Source organism: Sceloporus occidentalis, unplaced genomic scaffold (genome assembly GCF_023333645.1).
Source record: "Sceloporus occidentalis isolate IW3139 unplaced genomic scaffold, rSceOcc1.0.p SCAF_85, whole genome shotgun sequence".
NCBI classification, from domain to species: domain Eukaryota; kingdom Metazoa; phylum Chordata; class Lepidosauria; order Squamata; family Phrynosomatidae; genus Sceloporus; species Sceloporus occidentalis.
The window spans coordinates 2,105,924-2,128,894 of record NW_028317065.1 but is presented as its reverse complement, the minus strand read 5'-3'; the positions used below and the strand labels follow the sequence as shown (position 1 = coordinate 2,128,894).

The 22,971-nt window shown below is 39.1% G+C and overlaps 1 protein-coding gene across 1 annotated transcript in view; it reads left to right on the top strand.

The window, feature by feature from the left end:
• Positions 1 to 6,411: 6,411 nt before the first annotated feature.
• LOC149285070 (zinc finger CCHC domain-containing protein 7-like) overlaps positions 6,412 to 22,971 on the top strand; it is an 81,106-nt gene continuing 64,546 nt past the window's right edge. Inside the window, exons 1-2 of the mRNA XM_089495861.1 lie at positions 6,412 to 6,515; positions 9,091 to 9,764. Coding sequence (XP_089351987.1) covers positions 6,412 to 6,515; positions 9,091 to 9,764 — 778 coding nt within the window. The remainder of the gene's footprint in view (positions 6,516 to 9,090; positions 9,765 to 22,971) is intronic.

The following is a 22,971-nucleotide window of genomic DNA, read 5'->3' as shown; positions in this document are numbered from 1 at the left end:
TTAACAAGAATATTTTCCTATTTTATCTTTTAGTCCCCTTTCCAGCTCTTTTTTTTTTTTTTTTTTTTTTTTTTTTTTTTTTTTGCTGCTACTTATTTTTTTTCCCATTCCTGAAGACGTACAATAATTTTAGGCACCAACATCAGGAAAAGAAGAGATGTCACACAATAACTCAAAAATAGCGCCACATTAAAGAAATAATAATAATTCTGATTCATTTGGCCTCATAAAACAATGGAATTTAATGTTCTTTTACCACACTTGTTTCTATCAGGGTTCTTTCTGTTCTTGTGCAAATTCCCAAAAGAAAGGAAAAGAGTAGAAGGACCTCAACTACTGATTTTGGTAACAACATGTTTATGACATTCCAAATGATCGAATCATGGTTTACATTTTTTATACCAGAGAAATGACATTTAAATTACATGTAATTAAAAAAAAAAAAAAAAAAAGGTTTGCTGAGCTGCCCATCTGGCAAACCAGGAAAATGCCTGGTAGACCGACGGCAGATCCGGTCCGTCGGTGTGTGGCCTCTGGCTGGATAAACACTTCCAGAGTGTGAATATGTCGTACAACTGGCCGACGACCACATGTACATCAATTACAGATTACAGGGCTGCTTTTCATTTCCAGTCAGGCCCTATTAAGTTCTTCTCAAGGTGTTTATATATATATATATATATATATTTATAAAATCACATATCTCCCTTTGCGCTATATGTTGATTCCACTGTCTCTGAATGTCGTCTGAAAGTCTGGCCCCTTACTCAATGTACATATATAATACCATTACCTACCGGTGAAGCTAACCGACCTTGGTAATTAATATTTTGAACTAGCTTGGAAGTTACATGGTTTCATTGTCTCCAGTGAACTCCTAATTAGTTCACTCCTAAGTTTCAGCAGCATCAGTGGGAAGAATAATAATATTTTATATTTAAAAATGACCCACGGAGTCTATGTGGGTTGTACTTATTGAAAGCTATTATTTAAAAAACTGTTAGCCCACATAAATATCCCTTACTCTGTAAAAAAGAAATTATTGGCAAGCTGTTTATTTCTCAGAAAGGACAAGCAAAAATGTTGCAAGCCTTGAGACTCCCTTTACCTCTGGGGTTGGTGGTTGGCAATATAAAGCTCTGTCTTAACCTCTGAAGCATGAAAACTAATTGTAGAAAAGGGAATATATTAAATAACAAAAAGGGCATGACAGCTATACAAATAATTACTGTATCCCCTCCTGTGAACAGAATGCTTCACTATAGCCACTTCTATGTGTGGAATGGTTTAAAGGGGGCAGGGGTAAGGTAACGGGTAAATTCAAGGGGGGAAAAGTGTGCGTGTGTATGTGTGCATATATATATATATATATATATATATATATATATATACTGTGCCTTGCAAAATAATAATTACCCATAAGTAATTGTTTTATATTTTTATTATATTATATTATTACCTATATGTTTTATATTACTGAATTACAAATGGTAAACTGAAATTTGATCATGTATGTTTTATTTAAACAAATACAAAAATAAAAAAGTTTTAGTAATAAAAAAAATGATGATGTCAAAATTTTCAAAAAAATAAGCTGATACATGAATGGAATATATGTTGTGTGCATCAATATTTAACTCTTTCACATTAATATATGGTAGAGCCACATTCTACTCCAATAGGTGCTTGCAATCTTCTTTATTGCACACAGTGTCAGAGTGACTTTGCCCATTTTTGGGAGAAGATGTGCCCAAGGTTGGTTGAGTGTTGCTTGTGGCTCATGATTTTTAAATAGTGCCACAGATTCTAAATCTGACCACTCCAGGACATTCACTTTTTTGTTTTTTTGCGTTTTAAGTCAATATTCAGCAAAATATATTAAATAATTTTTCCCCAACCTTTAGTTTTTTAGTTGTCTGAAGGAAGTCCTTGCTGAGTATTTTGCTCCATCCATCGTCCCTTCAATTTTAACAAGATGCCTAGGCCTTCCAAATTAGAACCATTGCCACAGCATGAGGATGCCACCACCATTCTTCACTTTAGGGATAGCGGTTTTTGAGGAACAGGGGCGTTTTTGCATAGGTGAAATTGCACCATACATATCCTTTTAATATTTGGCCACAAAACATTTTCCACGTCTCAGCTGGAGCAATGTCTGGCAAACTCCAGACATGCTATCACATGATCATTTTTGGCTAATGCTTGTTTTGCCATCCTCTCATAATGGCCAGTGTTATGCATGGCTCTTGATTTGGTTGACTGGTGTACTATTTTTCCATTCCCAACAACTCTAGCTCTTTTAAAGTGATTAGCTGTTAAAAGAATGGTGATTAGGGTTTAGAAGGCTAGCCTTTATTTAGCAGCGTCTGAGTGTTGCGAACATGTTTTCACTTCCTGATTATTCATCAATCTGTGAATACTGGGATATTATTTTTAAAAATTTTTTTGTCTAAATCTATGAATTTAGAAGGCCCATACTTTATTTTCCTTGAGAGCCACAGCCTGAATAAGGTCCTTCAACCGTGTTGGGTTTATCATGGAATTAGCAACAATTATGGTTTCCAGGCAAAGGCCAGTAATAAGATAACTGTATCCTTCTTAGGGAAATGTATTTGAGATACTAGGCCTAGTGTCCCAGAACCTAACCTACCTGCTCCTGGCACAGGCAAAGTTTACATTTACAAACCCAGGAAGCAGCGCTAGGAAGAATAGATTTACCACCAGAGGCCATGTGGTATCCTGGCTGATCTTTGCCATGGCTTGGCTATCGGTCGGGTATCAGAGGTCACTTCTCAGTCGACTGAGGATGAAGCTGCTCAGTAACCCCCTTCCGATTCTTATACAGCTCCTCTTTTTCTATAGATAAAAAAGAAAATAACATTTTCTGAGCCTCTCGTGATTGGCTGATAAACGCCAGCCAATCACTGATAAACATTCTTTAAAAAGACTGTGTCCATGCTTGGTTGTAATTGGGTTATTGTAAGGGTTTTTTTAAACTAATTTATTTTACTATATATTTTATTTTAACTATTTCAGTTTTATTATTTAGAAAATCAGATTAAAGATATAACAGATAATATGTTCAGCCACCAAAAGTTTTAGTTTTTTTTAGTAAAATTGCAAAGCTTTATGTTTGGAGATTTTTCACGTTGACATTTTTTTTTTGCCATTGGTTCATTTTGTTCGGTTTTATTTTTGGGGGGTGCTACATCTTGCTATCTGTGATTAAAGGGACAAGATAAAAAAAAAAAATATTGCTTAGTGTCGTGCATGTTGAGCTGCACCTATGTGTTTTAGAAGAAATGGAATAAATAATACAGATTTTTACCTATTTTCAACTTCGGGAAGTATAGTATTTTGTATTGGACTTTGGGGTGGGGCACATATACATTACATGCCTTGAGCACTGCAGTTGTGTCAATATTGTGTTTAGATTAACTTTCGTCTGATTTGCTAATATGGCACTATCGCTCGCATTGTAAAACAAGCTGATCATAGCTGCAGAGAGGCATGCGGGGCCCAGAGCCAATTAGTATGTTAAAACCGAAGCAAGAGGGAGATGCTCGGAGAAACCCCCTCTAAAGAAGAAGAAGGCATATTAACGTACTCTTAATATGCATTCTTCCCAAATGAAAAAGAGCACTTACCTGGGGTAAAAACTGCAGCACAGCTGGGGTAGCCCTTTAAATTGAGCTTCTGTAAAGTTTGCGGTGAAACTGAAGGTTAGCTTCTTGAATTGAAACACTTGATTGACTAGTTAGACTTGATCACCAACACAGAGCCAATTCATCTTTAGAAGACTGATCTATATGACACACATGTAAAGCATTAAGTGGTGGAGCACAACATCCCATGTTACAGTACCTGGGTACTTCTGCACATGCATCATCAGTCAGCATGCACAGTGCCCCTTGACACGAGTTTTTTTTGGGGACTGTCCTGGAAAACTTGGGACAGAAGTAGTTAGGGATGCCACGTTCTCAATGACACACCCTTTTCACATTTCGGTGACCTGCAGCATGTAGGGCGTATAGAGTAATCGTTAGTATACACACCTCACGTACTGAGGGACAGCACTTTACACACAACTGTTGGCCACAATACCGTATTGGCTCGAATATAGGCCGCACTTTTTTCCCCCACTTTAAGTCTTTAACCCCTTAAGGACCGGGCTCATTTTTCGTTTTGTACCCTGTGGGACCGAGGCTGTTTTAATACTTTTGTGGTGCTTGTGTTCAGCTGTAATTTTCTCCTCACCCATTTAGTGTACCCACATAAGTTATATATTGTTTTTTTCAGGACAAGATGGGCTTTCTTCAGATACCATTATTTTGATCGTATCATCTTATAAAAAAAATAAAAAAAACATGGTGAAAAATTGAAAAAAAACAAATTTTATGACTTTTATTTGAAAAATCTTTTACTCACCTAAAAAAGCAAGTAAAAAAACTAGCTAAATAGATTCTACTACTTGTCCTGAGTTTAGAAATACCCAATGTTTTTATGTTTTTTTGCTGTTTTTTGTAAGTTATAGGGCAATAAGTACAAGCAGCGTTTTATGATTTCCAAATCTTTTTTAACAAATCTGGTCATTCTGCCTCCATCTCCTCTTTGGAACATCTTTGAAGCCGGTTAACTCAATTTAACCCATTCAAACCATATATTTTTGAAAACTAGACACCCCAGGGTATTCCAAATGCTGTTATTTTAACCCTTTCCATGCACCAATTATACAACTACACTTTGTCAAACTTTGTAATAGTAATTTTTTTCACACAAATTGTACTTTAGTTATAGATATACAGGTCCTGGTATATGTCACTGTCAAACAACATCCCAATGTGTGTTCAGGAACATCTCCTGAGTGCAGTGATACCCAACATGCATGGATTTGTCGTGTTGTTTGAGATTTAAAATGCCACATTTGGGAAGTGCGCTTTTTTTGTCCATTTTGGAAAGTCTGTACCTATGCCCTATCTTTGAGCTCAGCCACTCCAATTTACCCCATCAGCCATTTGTTTTTATATTAGACACCCCTTGGGTATTTGAAGTGCTTTTATTTTAACTCTTTGTTGAGATTTTTGAGAAATTTTAGCACTTGCTCCAAATAATAAACTTAATTTTTTTATTTTATTTTTTTAATACTTATTTTTTTTATATTTTTTTACACATTTTGCTGGATGGTTCATCTAGTGACATCACTGCATAATTATTTTTAAATGTTAGCACTTTTAATTTTTTCCATATTTTTTTTTTTTTATATTTTACTAATCACATTGTGATTAGAAAGCTGGGCTCCATTGACTTGCATGGTTGAATGCAGTACCTGTATTCAACCTGCAAGTGGAGCCAGAGTTCTCTAGACCATCTAGCGAACTTTAAAAACTTGTTTGTTTCTTTTACAGGGCGGCCGCCATCTTGTTGATGGCGAAGAACACCGGCAGCTGGAGCGGTCACAGCCCACCCAGAGGTAAGTGTTTGGTGTCGCTGGATGCCTCCTGATCGAGGCATTCCAGCGACACCATTTAAGTTTAGGAGGCGATCGTTGACACTTCCCAAGTGTCTGAGATTTCAGGCACAGTACTATCAGCCTTTTCCACTGACCTGCTTATGTGAGCAATGGGCATCATGTGCCAGTTCGGGAGCTCCCACGTGACCACCTTATAGAATGTCGTATTCTACTTTGATATCATATTCCAGTGTTCTGCTTCAATAGTGCAATATCTCAAACCTGAGGAAGCCGCAAGGCGAAACGCGTTGAGAAGTACCCCAAAATGAAGTGCCTGGTGAAATCTACTATCCTGTAAGTGTATTCCAAATTCCTTACACCACAACAGGAGGATTCTGCACCATTGGCTTTTTCTTTTCTCTTTTTATATTTATCTTAGAAATAGAAGAAAATAAAGAATATTTTATTTGGAAGAGCCTGTATATCATCGGTATTTTGTGAGTGCATTCCCCAAACATTCACACTTTATCATTATTGGTTTGAGATATTGCACTATTATTTTTTACTTTCTTCCCCACATGTACATGCGCCCCTATACCTGTGTCTTTTTCTGTTGAACACTGAGAGGAGTGTTGTCTGGGTTGCTGCAGTACCGCGGAAGTAACTTTATTCTATTTTATTTTTTCACTTATTCACTACCTGGTGTTTATTATTTTTTTTTACCTTTTGGTTCTGCTTCAATACGCTGTAAGGAAGCTGGATAGGATAGGTAGGTGATACTGCGCCATCGCGGACAGTGTTGAGTGTCCCCTCAAAGGAACAGTCATACATTTTATTCATTTTCAGAGTAGAAAACTCTCATATTTGCTTGAATATAAGACAAGTTTCTTTCAGAGCAAATGCTCTGCAGTGCTGCAAGAGACCTGGATCCTCCTCTCTGGCAACCAGTGGACGTCTACGCGATGCACGCAGACCTCTGCTGCTGCCGGCACTTCCTCTGGGACATGACATTATCTTCCAGTGGTCCATCATTGAAGCCCAGCACAAGTGCCGGGCAGAGGCGCAGGTCGTCTATGCTACCAGCTGCGCCCACTAGACACCAGGGAGTCTGAAGCACGGAGGACAAGTCTAGGGATGCATTGGTAAGTCCGGGGGAGGCAGAGTGGCATATACTGGGTATAAGGCATTTCTGGGGGGCACAGTGGCATACAGGGGGGTATAAAGCTTATCTGGGGGGCTGAGTGGCATACAGGGGGGTATAAGGCTTATCTGGGAGGCAGAGTGGCATATAGGGGTTTAAGGCATAACTGGGGGCAGGTTGGCAAATAATAGGAAATAAAAACAAAAAATGATTTTTTTCTCAATCACAGTTTTTATTAAATATGAAAAAATAGTTTACACAAATTAATATTTACTAGTAAAACTTTTTTCCTATAGGGTAGTCACATTCAGGCATTTTCTTTTTTCCTAAATTAATATTCATAGTTTGGGGGGTCATCTTATATCTAAAAAATGGCCTTCTTTTGGATCAAAAGCAGAACAGATATGTAGAAGTGTTGAACTTGAAGGATTTGGGACTTTTTTAAACCTAAATTACTATGTTAGCTAGCAAACAAGATAGTATTTGAGCAGATCGAAGAAATGCCACTTGGTTACTATTACTGCTTGCACCTAAGGACGTCACCTCCTCTGACTCCCAGTGTCTCTCCCCACTAATTAAAGTATTGCTGAACAACAACTCCCACGATCCCCAACCAGCCAGGTGTGAATAAACCCGCCTCTAAAAGCCACACACATGACAACAGCTGTGCTGCAAACACAACGAAGAAATAATAAGCAGGAAAGCCTCATCACATCATGTATGTCGCTGTCGCAACCCCAGTCTGACAACCACGTGCAACACACAAAAGCCCCTCCCACTCTGGCAAAAAGCTTTAAGCCTTGAGCCGACTATGAGCGTGACGTCATCTGCCAGCGCCCACGGCCGCTCTATAGAAATGCCATGAGGCCCCGCCTGCCTTCTGACGCATGTTGAGCGACACGGGCAGTTCCACGCCTGTGCTGTGCAGCACGGGCTTGGAACGTTGTGTCGGTCAGCTCGTGTGTAACCCCATCCTCTCTGTAGCGTGGCGCAGCCCGGCGCACAGTGAGTAGAGGGGACGGGGAGTGGATACCGTGTTAGAACGCTTCCGGGTCAGTCGTTATTTACGTGGAGCTTCCAATGGCTTCTACCTGTTGCGTGTAACTGGGTCTTTATCTCTGGCTACTGTGGGTTGTCAGAAGTTAAGACACTGATGCTCCACGTGCCGCATGTGCCACAGCGCTCCCCCCTAAAACATGGAATAGGGATCAAAGATACTGGAGGAGTTACAGACTCCTTACTTACAAGGCCCTTGTTTTTAGTGGGAATCATATTCTAGTTCTTATGGGTGAGATGTGGCATGGCTGCTATGGCTTATATACAGTGTGTGCCGTTAGTGAAAAGCTCATAACACTAGTTTTATATTTTTTTATATATGTGTGTGTGTATATATATATATATATATATCCTACTTCCATAGCCTGCCTAAATCTGCCGTGTTAACAGGTTAAATCAAGAGGGTTCCAGAGGGTTTATGTTGAAAAGGTCAGTCTGGGAGCGTATCTGAAAGCCTTGATGTGGGCTAATATAATCGTAAATTGGTGGTTTACCTGTCTACTATATTAATTTCTGGATAGGTATAATAGATCATTACAGTGGTGTATTCCCAAGGCAGCAGTTAGGTTTAGTTTTGTTCATGTAGTCTTGGTACGTTAAATTAAAATGGATTTGTTTTTTGCAGTTTCAATACATCACGATCTTCCCATTGCAATGGCTAATGCAGCTTTCAAAAGATGTTGCCATGCTAATTTATAATAAGCATTCGTTCCCTTTTTATTGTAAGAAAAAGAAAATCAATAGTTTGCATTCCTCACATTAGCTGTTACTGCATGTTGTGAAGAATAATTCCCTAGAAGGTATTTCTTTGGTCTATGTTCTCTGAGACCTGTATGGCAATATCCATTTATTGTGATTCGCTGTTGTAGAAAAGCAGAATGATTTGGGACTTGGGCGTCCCTTTTTATGGGTTAGGTGGTTTTGGATTTTTTATCTGTCTTATTTATTTTGCACACACAGGGTTTTCACGTAATCTTAATTAGCCACCACCCATAATCAGCTACAGAAATTGGATGGTGTAGAACGTCGCACTTTATGGTTCATTCTGGTTGAGGTCTCCATATGTTATCACCTTGTTTACCACATAAACTAGACAATGTTTCATTTTCAGTACTCTGTTTTCACATCTGGCTTTAATATATATTTACTTAGAATAGGACAGAAACCCAAATCTGAGTACAAAGTGTTTCCAAAAAACCATAAAAAGGTTTACTAAGCACCCAAAATATATATCTTTTGACCTACTGACCATTGTCAAAAGGCATACAGTGAGGTTCTCTAACTTGGGTGCTGTCCGATTTCATCTTTTGCTTACTTACACTTTGTTCCATTGCCCTCATATTCTTTACCTAACAAATTGTAGCTAGACCTTATTTACAGCATACTTTTGTTTATATGCATGATTGTCCTTGACGATTGTTTTTAATCTTTTCCTTTCCTTCAGTACATTCTTCAGAATGTTTAACGGTGACGAGGAGCTGAAAGCATATGAAGATGAGTTGTACCGAGAGGAGTCTTCCAGTGATGAGAGCATTGACAGCGAAGTTGAGTTCTACCTCTATAGCCAGGTGCACTATTCCCAAAATCTCAGTGGGTCCAATGTAGCAGAAGTTGACGGAGAACCAGAGGAAAAGCAGCAATTCAACAATGACGCCAATGTGCGTGCTGATTCCAATGTTATTACCATCTCGGACAGTGATGATGTCAAGTTTTCTGATAGCTCGGCAGTCATTATCCTTTCTGACACGTTGGAAGAAGACAGTGTGTATAGTTCCAAAATTAAGAGTAAGGAGGGTAGGTCTTCCTTGCAAGGTAAACCAGCAATCCATTCAACACCAATTAACTATAAGACCAGCAAATCCTGCAGTAAGCTTGCCAGCAGTCGGTTATCTGGCCAGTTAAGTTCTAGCAAGAGTTACAAAGGTGGCCTAGTCCAGGAAGTCTTGGTGATCAGGGGAAGTTCTGAGGATGAAAACGAGAGCGAGTCTGAGGAAGATGAAACATCAGAGAGTGACCAGAGTGATGTGGAAAACTGGATGTTGCTTGGAAGAGCAAAAGAGGATGGAGATACCAGCATCCAGCTGAACCTTGAAGGTTATAGAAGCCCGCCAAGTCCAGGTTTGGACAAGATAATTTTTTTTTAATCTCATACGCCGTTACTATGCATTTCATGTTATGTAGTGCGAATGATAATGATTTATAATCTGTGTTTGGATTTTTCTATGAGTGATTAATTTGCAGCATTAGCAGTAGTCAGTGTTATTCCTGTCAAGAGACCTAGCTCCAATAAACCAGCGCATGTACTAGGAACAGGGCTAGTGCCACCTATAGACAAAGTAGGCGCCGGAGGGTTCGCCGTGAACCACCAGCCGCGGTCATTCATTAGAAGTTCGGCCGTGGCTCGCGGTCACTTGATGGGAGGCAGGCAACCTGCTGATTTCATGATGACAGCTACATTAGATTTTAAAATTTAGACTGGGTGAAAACAGTTTTGTAGGATTAGTTTGCTAGTACTGTATATCATGTACAGAAGGAAATTCATGACTTTGTGCTGCTTTTCAACAGGGGTCCACTGTGGTTAGTACTTCCTGTTCTGTCCTTAACGGAAAGTAACATTCTTGTCACTTGAGAATATTCTACCCAATTTGGTGTTCGTTAGAAAAATGCCATACACAAACAATATACGTTTGAGAACCCACAACGTCTAAGTTTGCTAGAATACAGAGATTACTGTACATAACACATTTACATAACTAGTTTCTATATACACATAGCAAAATATGATGGTACTATAAAACCAATAATAAATAATATTGATTTAAACATTAACAGAAACATTAACTGTAGTTCTTTATGATATTCTCTATATACCCAGGAATTATTGTGAGGTCTGCCCCTCCCCTGTTGACCAGGAGTTTGACTGAGCATGTTCAAGGAGCGTACCAAGGTATGCGCCCTGCTCTAAGTAAAGGCAGCTGGGGGGAGGAGTTAAATGAGACAGAATAAATTCTACTACTTAAACGATGCGTGCACCGATTTGAATGTAGCAAAACACAGCAGACTCAATGCATAATGGGCTCCAATATGCATTTTATATGAAAATAAGCCTAGATTGTTCCTTTATGTTATCTGTGCCTCCTATTAACAGCAGGATCTTAGAAAATCAGTCAGTATGTAAGATAAATGGGGGAAGTAGGGGAATATGTTGTGGAAGAATAGTGTAAGAGGGGATTTTTGTCATGAACTGTGTTGGTGAAAAATAATTTAGGAAAGCAGATGTATTTGAGGTTTGTGTAAGTATGAGATGGGAGGGCAATGCTATGTTGTACTGTGGAGTAGAGGACTGCATTGGGAGGCGGGTCCCGGTCTTGCTGGTGCTGCGGGTGGCAGCGGGCGGTCGGGCACTGTACCTGCGGGTCCCGAAAATCCCGCACAGTCCCGCAAGGCTGCCTTCTCGCTGCTCCCTTACAGTGTCTCTTCTCTTGCTCCGCCCAGGAACAAAACGGAGTCACGTGATTTGATGTCACTTCCTGTGACTCCGCCTTGTTCCTGGGCGGAGCAAGAGACTGCGCGGGAAATCTGCAGTTCAGGTAAGGAGGTGGGCTTAATTGGCCACAAATGTGGCAGGAGCAGTCAGGATTGGCCACAAATGAGGGGGAGTGGAACACCCACATTGCGGGAGCGGGCGGGATTGGGCAAAAAATCAGCGGGAGTGGGATTAAAAAAAGACTATGGCCGCTTGTTTAAACATATCCGCTCTGAAAAAAACGTCCCACTTGCACTTTGTTAAATCCCTTTAACTATTTAAATGATTCTGTCACATGTCCCCTCTCTCTCATCTTTCCTCCAAGCAATACATCTTAAGACCCCGGAGTCTTTTCTATTTATCTTTATCCTGCAAGCTATAAAACACACAAAAACATGAGCGACTGAAATGCACAATATGCGAGAAGGTGGAGTATATACCAGAAATATCGTGTGTACCACCTTCCTTTGTAGAATCCCCCTTTTTTAACAAAGTGCTGTAAATGTGATCCTTTCTTTGTCAAATGCAGAAGCGATGAATATTAGGGCAAAGGCTGCACAACAGATGCTTATTTGTGGGTTTAAGACCTTGTCATTCTTTAGCAATTAACAAAGCTTTCTCCTTGCACAGGAAATAATGAAAACAGTTGCTGGTGTTTTGTACATAAGTATGCAAACAGATGGCACAGATACTTGTATGGCCGGCAGCTAACTTAATATTCACAGAATATGTCATATCGCTGGGAAGGGGCATCGCTAGGGATAACAAGGCTGGGGAATGCACTTTGATATAAGGCACTGAGCCTTCAGATATTATTCAGACATTTAAAGTGAGCTGCTTAGTGCCGTGTTACTGAACAGAAGGGGGATCTCTGTACACACTGCTGGATTTTCACTGTGCTTTGAGTGTCTTCTCACCAATTTGCTCCGGGGAAGCATAATAGGCAACGAAAATTGCCGTGCCAGCTCCTGCAGCCTATGCATATGGATATTTTGATTACTGGGTAGGAAAAAAAGTTCATCTTCTTTGTCGCGTAAACCGGATATGCAGAAATCTGAATTCAGTTACTCCAAATGAAATGAACAAAGTACAGTTCCTTTGAAACGCTCGGAAGATCTAAGTTTTTATTAGGTGTTATTGTTAGTAGCGAAAGTCCAGTTTTCAGCACGGGCCTTCTCTTATTTGATTTTTTTCCCCCCTGTTGATGAACTTAAATATTTCTTTATGTGGTGTACGTTCTATTATATAATGTATGCCTTCTGGTCTAGTTCATTAATCAGCAATTGTGTCTTGTGCACAAACTTCTTGGATCCGAATATTCGTTGGGGCTTATTCAATGAGATGAAACGTTAGACTGTACAGTATGGTGCATTGACGCAACTGAGCTTTCTCCTGTGATAAGGGCTGAGGTAGTTGTAGCTGGATCTCGGATGCCAGGCTAGAAGTTAGCGCAGTTTAGCAAATTGATAAGACACAAAGCAATATGAATCACCTATATTTTTGTTGATGAGTGACACGGGTTGAGCACAATGTCACGCAGTACAAAATACTGTGGAACCGCCATAGGTATGACTTTTAAACCCATGTTATACTATATACATGGCAATACTTTTTTGTAACCAGTTAGATGAGGAATGGGAGGAGTATGGACGTTAGTCTACAGTTAGTCTAGCAGACTAGCCTGTGCTAGTCAATGATCAGGCTTGCTGGACATGATGAGATTGCAAGTCAATAGCAACTAGTGACAGACCCCATGCGTGTTTCTCAATTATCCGGTCATGGTAGCAATCTTCTACATGTTTTGTCCACAGTAGTAGATATATATTTCCAGCTTCTTGTGTTTATTTCGACATGCTTTTTGTATTCTGCATTTGAGGTCCTTTCTATAAGGGGGGGGCGTCTTGATTACCAAATGCCTTTTTCGGCCCTCACTGGAAACCCTGGTTACGTTTGGGAAGACTTAATTCTTGCCAACCCAACCTCCCATAGAAACAGATGCACCCTAGCTTTTAATGCATTAGTCAAGAACTGCTCATGGGTTTCAAACAGCATATGGTAGCAAAAGTCGTATCCAGTCTATGTAGTTGTCAGCCTAGTGGTTCCTGCAAAGGTAAGATAACATGGACTGTGTGGTAGTCTGCCAGTGGGTCAATGCCATTTCAGTTTTGAACATTATTTGTAACACCTTGTGATCTGCTTCATAAACTGGATATTAACTCTTTAGCTGTGATGTGTTTCTAACTTTTGTAGATGAGGATATTGATTGTAGGCACAACTGAAAAAAATCCTTCATCTTCACGGAAACCTATTCCTATTACGAGCTGCCTTTTTGATTCACTGTTTAGGGAGGCTTGAGCGTGTAATGGGATGAAAAGTTCACAGAAGATGTGGCCATTGAAGGTTATGGTATAAACCAACTTATTGTTTATTTTTACCCATAAGCTCTTCTGCCTCTAAATGTACACTTCTTTTGGTGGCTATTGGATTTCCACCAACAATCTGTAAACTTGGTTGACATAATATTGCCTGATGCTTCAAACAGCTTGTTATAAGGTATACTTATAAAGTATTTTGCAGTAATGCAGGCATATGAGATGCAGTTTCTCAGTTAAAAAAACAACACATTAGTTGTGCAAAGTTTTACATTGGGTGCTTGAACTAGTTTCTAAAGGTAGCAGTAACGTTAGCAGTTGCCCCATTTTGATAAACTTGTGTTTGTTCCTATAGCCGGGGACTGTGTTGCATTGATTTAATAGAATTTACTGCATTGTCTTGCAGGTGGTTCCCTTTTTGGAACCATACAAAGGTAGACTTATGTATGCCAGCTTCTGTTATCTGCTTTGTTCTGCCTCCAATTAGGTGCATTCTCACGCGATTCCTCAGACTGAAGTCAAATCCTTGAACATTCTGTATGTGATCTATTCCGAGACGGCACAGTAGGGATGAGAGGTGGGAGCAGTGTTCTGTCTGGCACACAAATCCCTTGATCTTGAGCTTTCATTTAGATTTTCATAAAAGGTAATGCAAAATAACACTGGGATGCAGTGTATAAATGATTCTGAAGTTTAAGGGTTAAAAAGCAATTCCGGGTTAATAGAAACTCTCAGCAAATGGTTTGTATTTGGAAAGCACCCACCGGTATCCATAAAATTCACTGGTTGCTCCGTTTCTATTAATCCAGGTATGGCAATGAATAATGAAAATGTCCCTGTATTAATCATCTGGAAAATACCCTCTGAACTGCTGGAAATCACACTTCAATAAATCTCTCTGCATGGTTTAAAAGGCTTCAAACTGTTATTACCAAGAACTTGCCCCTTCCATTACTGTACTGAACATTCACGTTGCAAGAGGGAGTTCTGGGTGTCTTGTGAAAGCCTGAAACAGTTACTCTGAATATTCTAATAAATGTGTGTGTGTATGTATATATATATATATATATATATATATATATATATATATATATATATATATATACCGTATTGGCTCGAATATAAGCCGCACTTTTCCCCCCCACTTTAAGTCTTTAAAGTGGGGGTGCGGCCTATATACGGGGGCGGCCTATATCTGAGCCAATATGGTATATATATATATACATAATATGTATGCAGTATTTGCACTTATAGCTTTAACTACTTGTGTGTTTCATAAATACCGGTAATATGTGAAGTTAAACTTTAAAAGTACATCATCTATAAATAGACACTCCCCAATATATGCATTCTATAGCTGTATAAAGAACAGTTCAGACATATATCTGTCTTTGTGTGGGCCCTTAAAAGACCGCCTAGTCCTACAACCCAGTGAAACAAAATTACCATAAATACAAAACTTATGGTTACTTTCTTTTACTAGGTTAATAAACAGTGAGAAAGTCGATACTTACACTGATGTATGGCTAGGAATTGGAGAAAATGTGGTCTCCTTGGATAAACCCTGAAAGGCAAAATGTTAGTAAAAATGTAAAGATATTGTAAATCAATATTTAAATTGGACATACAACTTAATAAGATTAAAACTATTACCTTAATTATTGTGCTCTAAATACCCCGCCCATGGGGCCCCCCTTTTCAAGACCGGATAACTAGATTTCTAAAATAAAGTTTGAATGTAGACTACATTTATTAAGCTTTTGTTTGTATATGGAAACTAAGATATGCTACAGTGTTCAGACATAAATATTTGTATTTTGTAAAGTGAAATCATTTTGTCTTAAAAAATATAAATATATTTATGACTTGTTGGAAAAACAAGTCTCGGCCAAGCATTGGCAGTTTTGTTCATATTAATGCAGTAGATGTGACCTTTCTGAAAGGTCTCACACTGTATGCCTTGCTGTTACTTATGATCTGTTGCTACGGCATGTTAAGAGTAATCCAGCGGTCCCTATACAGAACCACTTGGCTGCACCCGTTCCAAGTTCACGGAATGTTAACCCGTAGACGCTTTTATCCCAGATGGATCTGCAGTTGTCCCATGTGAACGTGCAGAATGCCAGGAAGAAAGATGGGTATACTACCCCTTAATGTTTCCTGTTCTTTCCAGGAGAAACGTATGGGTGTAGCTTTTGAAGACCAACCTAGAGTACCGCTTCATGGATGGACTTTGTAGTTGTACATCAAGAGGACCTATTGACTTGTTTTAATGCACATGTCAATGGAATGCAATACATTTCTTCCCCCTTTTATCACAAATGAAGTATTACTTGAACTGCAGACCAGTGTGGTCCAGGGGATGATATAAAGAGCTCCTCTCTTTATATCATCCACTGGACCACACTGCTCTGCAGTTGGGTTTCTTATTAAGAGAAATCTGGTTTCACTCCTTCTCTTCACTATTTATTATGAGGGGTCAGCATTGTGAAGTTTCTTGCTTCAGCCACACTGATTTTCATTCTATGCATGTTCCAGGGCCAGACTATTGCAGAAGACACTTTCTGGCGTTGGATCTTAATAATACTTAATGATGGGAAGGAGTTGAAACTGCAACCCTTCCTTTAAGGTATAGACTCACATTGTGGCTTTGGAGAATTTCTGACAATGGGAATGTGAGAGCAGAACCAAACAGTTTCGTAAAGAAAAGTGCAGTTGATCCAGTCCAAGGTAGAGCTTTTGGTAACAGACACAGTGGGCTTTATATGAAACCTTTCATCTCATTATAATAGAGTTTATTCTATTGATAGTTGAAGGAATAGTTGTAATTTCAGCTTCTTGCCTTTACTATACATGATAAAAGTCCAAACGCAGCTTCTCTGTACTCATTAAATTATACATTATATAGGGCCAGCTCAGCACTTCACACTGGGGAAACGTGCTTGTTTCAGCCCTTTATAATGAATAGTGATGTGAGAGCTAAAACCTGGCATTCATGGATTAGAACTCCGTTATGTTACAGTGCCAATAGTCTTCTAGCTTGTCTAATGAAAAATGTTGTTCTTGTAGAAGCTGTTGTGAAAGCTTCTGTTTATTACATTACATTTATTGATATAGCACCAGCAGATTCTGTAGTGTTGTAACAACAGTGGACAATTACAGCAATTAGCAAAGACAATCGAAATGTCAACAACATTAACACATGTTAAAACAGATTGGTGCAGAAGAAGAAGAGGGCCTTTATGAACTTGCAATCTCTTTGGTGGTTGAGGGAAAAGCGTGACAGTAGGAGAGAAGTGCTTGGGTGAGAGAGTTGATTGTAGCAATGTTGATAATGGAGAACTTGTTGATCTTGCAGGTGTCTTTATTCTTATTCACTGTTGCTCTGTGTGTGTCTTTTTGGGTTAATTCAATAAAGAGGGAGTTCGCAGAAGAGTGCCAGGTTCATGTTGCTGGTTTCACTTTACATCACAAAGGGCCAACCCCTTCTGCTCTAAATGTAGTTTGGGTGGCCCTGTTTTAATCCTATTTGATTAATTTAGATTTTAATCACCCCTTGCAAGCTTAAGTCTGTGTGTGTGTGTATATATATATATATATATATATATATATATATATATATATATATATATATATATATATATATATATATATATATATATATATATATATATATATATATATATATATATATATATATATATATACACACACACACACACACACACATACAGGGCCAGTCTGGCCAGAGAAATTAGCCAGTAATTGCCCTTTTTGATTGGCTTGCGAGCAGGGCCCTCTTAGCCTAATGTATCGGTTTGTCTTAGTCTGTCATTTCTCGTCTTGTCATACCCCTTGAATATATGTATTGCAAGAAGCGCTGTGTAAATTGTTGGCGCTATATAAATCAAAGATAATACTAAATTCAGTTGAAACTTGGTGTGTCCTGCCAACTCTTGCTTATGTACATAAATCCCTATGAGTTCTCTTAAATGTGCTGTTCCACTTAGACAAAACAGTGCTTGGACACCCTAACATGCAAATATTATCCTATATGTACACTTTTAAGCTTCCCTCCAATGATCTGCTAACACAAAAAAGGCACAGTACATGTGAGAAGCTAGGGATGAAACCTGTCTGTCTTTGCTCTTGTGTCACAGGGACGGAAGCATTCCAGCTATAAAATATGAATGAGGCACAAATTATTACTGGGTTTGAGCCTTCAACAGTACTAGGAATTATGTTTCCAGTGCTGGGTTTAGTTATAAAGGTATTACATTCAGAAAAGCATTTGGAACAGCACCTTCAAGCTACAAATAATTTGGGGACCGGGGGCTGATTATGTGGATAATTCTCTTAGTAAATGGTCGTGCTTTGCTATGTTTCCAGTTTGGTTTTAACTCTTTTCTTACATTTGTTTTTAAGCTGCCTAGATATCTCGAAATCCGGAATTTCATTTAAATTGTAATTCTGCATTTGCACCACGGATAACCTGGTTCTCTCCTTTGATAACACACTATCAAGCTTGATGTATTCAGTGTGTCAATCAGCTTTTGGTACAAAGGAGGTTCTTAAACTGGCTTATGCTGAGAAGGGTTTTTCCTTTCCTCAGCGCTGAATTAAATAGCTAAAGGGCACCTTTTTGCTGCCGTACAAAGAAATGAAATTCAACCTTAAGGCTTTATTTGGGATAATGTGGACTTTTATTTTGACTGGCATTATTTATGCTCGTTTGGCCTGTTATCTTTAGTGCCCTGAACATCACACAGCCATTAGAATACCATCCTGGGTGAAAGTTTAGTAATTGCATATAGAATTAATGCCAGGTCAAAAAAAACAACAAAAAAGACCAAAAATAAACCAGGTTTGGGTCTTTTGGCGTAACTTGAGGTGTGCTTCATCTGTGGCCATAGTTTGTATGAGGGGTGTCCAGCGCACCCATATTTTATAGCAGAATCTTCCGCATCTCCACCTATTTCCTAAATGAGGATGGACATTAGTCAGGTAAAGGCTGGACACACTGCATGTTTAGTCATGTATGGCTAGTAAGAAGGACCTTAGAAGCACAGATTACACCAGTATTATGCAGGGCTTCTGTACAACCTGCTAAATATTCTATAATACGCAAATCTTAGGGGGGAAAAAAATCTAAAACCATTTTGTTGCTCCTTCATGTAAATTTGTAGTGTAACAGAGAGATCTGTGATGTCGCTGTGCATGGATGGATAACTGCAAGAACAAAAACGTACGTGAAGCTACAGAGCATAACAACCGGCCTTTGCATTGCCTTTCCTTTTTTGTTTTTACTCATCCTACACCATAATGTATAAATGCCTGCACATAATTACATGCTCATACATATTGTATAAAACAACGTCTATAGCAAGGTGGTTAGTTAATACCTGAGACTGGAGTGGCATGGGTACAGGTGAGTGGTGTTTGGCCCAGCCAGCTCCAATTTCTGCCAACTTTCTTTGCCCTTCTGTTGGGGCTAGCCCCTCCCCTGCCCTTTCTTCCTTCATCCTGCCACCTCCCACGAGGAGCAAGAATGGGACAGCTCATGAGAAGTACATGAACATAACAGGACATAACATTTAGTATATAACATAACAGTTTGACTTACAGGAACAACAGTTGAGGAGGGCCCTGCTCAAACGAGCTTACGAGAAAGGTAGGAAAAGTGCCATAGTAAAGGATGGACCAGCCACACTAGTATAAGTATTGCAAGGAAGGGACTAGTAAAGGTAAGCTAAAGAAATATGTGAGGAATGGCGTTAACATGTAAGGTTGTAGCCGTACTTAAATAAGTGGGTCTTGAGGGATTTTTTGAAGGACCAATGGCAGGGAGAAAGATGGGTTGGCCCGGGGAAGTGCATTTCAGAGCATAGGGACGGCCCTTGAGGAATCTTGCAAGTGTGAATGAGAACTAGAAATCAGACGGGATTACAGAATTATATCACTGAATGAACAGAGAGACTGGGAGTATAGTTAGAGAAGAGTGAGGAGATATAAGTAGGGGAACCACTATGAAGAGCTTTGAAATTAAGAGTCAGGATTTTGAAATAAAGCCAGTGAAGAGACAGAGGGGAGAGATGTTACATCTCATATACTTAAATGACCACCCCAGTCTTTTTATTAGAAGGACAATGGGTTTAATGTTACATGGACGACAGTACATTTAACTTTGGCCAAATACGTAGCCGTACCCTATAACCACATCACCTTCAATAAAGTGTCTCCTTGATTGACTTAATGAAATGCTGGGTAATATTTCACTGTATCGTTGTTATTAATTTCTGACACAAGATTATGGCCTAAGATGCTGGCACAAGCTGAGGCATCAGTAGATAACTGTAGGTAAAACGAAATTCATTTCGGCTAATTCAAATTAACATCAGAGAAACGTATCAAATAATAACGTTTAATTAATCACATGGTAAAGCCTAAGGGAGTTGGGAGCAAGAACACTAAGACATAATGGATCCAGTCACTTTCTATGATATCATTCTCAATACCAGCATAGAGTTTATGTATATTATCAGGTGTAAAGAAACCCAGATTATGTTGAATTCTACCCCTAATGTATGGCTAGCATTCTAGTCTCATGCATATCTTACCCTTACTTAGAGCTTTACACTATATCAAAGTAACAAGCTTAGACATTTGATTCTGCTACAGACACAGACATGGGTTTGTCAATTTTTAATGTGTTTTAAATCCACTGTTTTTTAAATGTCAATATGGGAAACATTGCTACACAACCAACCCCCCCTAATATCTGCTACCTGCTCAGGAAGTTAAGGCTACCCAGTAAGCCTACTGTTAATTTTATATAGTGAACGTTTCATTGAGAAACGGTCTCCAAATTGGCAGTCTATTAAGGAAATTAGTATTAAAACTGGTTCGCCTGCATCATTATATGTAGGTTATTTATAATCTGTTCAGGGTTGTCGGAATATGCGCGTGTTCAGAACCAACTAAACAGCAATATATAAATGTGTATAGTATATATACTGTATATATCTATATATTATATGTCTGAGTCGTATCCCCTGTAATATCATGTATGCAGAATGTAATAAGAAAAGCATTTCTTCTTGCAGTCCTGCACAATCTAGACTTTGCTTTAACATAGCGAAGCAGAACAAAGACTGTATATGTGTGCGTTTGAAATTGAAATGAGGCAAATTGAGCTCACCCATGTATTGTAGATGAATAATACATTGTATCCGGCGCATTGTTGACAGCTGAGTGACAGCTGGAAGGGGTGACAGCTACAGTGTACTCCTGACAGCTGTCTGAGGCACAGTTTGTGCTTGAGACGCCAATTGTGGTAAAACAAGATGGTTCCCCAGCACAGCATTTTGAATCACTCTGCCCTATATTAGTACAAGGCAGTTGCTGCATACTTTCAACGGCACATTCTCCTACCTGGAATATATTTCAACGTATTCAGGGATGGCAGAGTAGTCCTAAATATTATTTTTAATAGCAAAGCGTTTAGTATGCGGAACTTAAATACGCTATACACAAGTGCAATAATTTCTGACAATCTATATTTTTGCATCCAGAATCCAGCTGGTTTTTTTTACATTATATTATATGAAATTAGAAGTGGGTCATACGTGTTATAAAATCAATATATTGAAGAAGAGGTCACTATTAAAGCAAGGAGGTCTATTCACTAAGGGGAGACATATGGTTCCACCCCAGTGAACTTCAGCTGCACAAATAACTTGGCTGGCCCTTTATCATAGTTATATCAGTGGGGTCTGTTAACTAAAAGAACAGTTGAGAAAAGGGTTTGCAAAAAGAGTTGTGGTTTTTACTCCATGGCTTCACTATACATTATTAAGAGCCAACTCCAGTGAGCTTCTGCTGCAGGAAGAGCTTGGCTGGCCCTGTATAGTGCATAGTTAAACCAGCATTCTGAGTCTCCTAAACCATTCATTTACACATTATCCAGGGCCAGCGCCACCCTTCTTGCAGAAGATATTACGAAGAGAAGGAGTTAAACCATAACTTTTCTGCCAACTCTCCCTTTAGTGAAAAAACACCAGTGACGTTTGTGAAGGTTTGAGGGCCACATTCATCTACCCTCTCCCCCTTTTAGGTTCCCTTACCTTGCAGAAGTCGTGTGGTGTGAGCGCAAGGCCTCTGTCTCGCTGCTCTGATGTCATATTCTGGCATATGGGGTCCAACATTAAGCCTGTACTGGGCCCAAGATTTCTGATGGTGTCCCTGCCACCTTTTATACCTCCTCAGCTAAAAGCCTTGCAGAACTTGTTCTACTGAACATATCTCCTTGCGCGTGATTTACTTATCTCCATTCAGCTCCAGTGCTGTTTGTGGTAAAGTAGGGGGGTGGGGGCAGTTCAGATTCCCATGCCCATGTGAGGAAATTGCTGCCATTGATTTAAATTGGAGCATTTTCCTGACTGCTTCATTTTTATTTATTTTTTTTAATCTATTCTGGGGGAATGTTTATTAAGTACAGGGACTGTCAGGGCCAGACGATTTAGGATTTGTGAGAGAAATGACTGGTTTATGACTTGTTTACATAAAAATAGCAATAAGGTGCAGCCTTTCCTAATAGTGCATGTCTATTAATAAAGAACTCTAATAGTATGTGATAGCTGGTAAGGAATGATGTATTATTTTCACAGGCTCATTTGCCATGTTTACCAGTAAACTTAGTAAAATCTAATGGCATTTACTGATTATGTTTTATATATGTATAATAGGAACCCACGGAAACAGCTCTTCCCTGTTTGGCTTACACACAGTGGCGTCTCCAGCTTTCATATTTAGGGGGGGCACATGGGGGGCCAGGAACCAAAGTATGGGGGCCAATTATAAAACGGTACATATACACTATATATATATATATATATATATATATATATATATATATATATACACACATATATACACACACACGTTAGGCAGTTATTTCTCATTCTTTAATATTAGCCCCTGCTGATGACAATATATAGAAATATTACACCCTGCTTCTGATATATATTAATATTAACCCCTGCTGCGGATATATATTGATATTAGCCCCTGCTGCGGATATATACTTATATTATACCCTGCTGCCGATATACATAAAAATTATACCCTGCTGCCGATATATATTAATATTTGACCCTGCTACCAGTATATATTAATATTAGCCCCTACTGCCAATATATATTATTAGTCCCTGCAGCCAATATATATATAAACTTAGCCCCTGCAGCCAATATATATTAATATTAGCCCCTGCTGCCGATATATATATAAATACTAGACCCTGCTGCCAATATGAATATAAATACTAGACCCTGCTGCCAATTAATATTAATATTAGCCCCTGCTGCCAATATATGTTAATATCTCCCTCTCCCTCCCAAACTATCCTAACTACCCCCTCTCCCTCCCA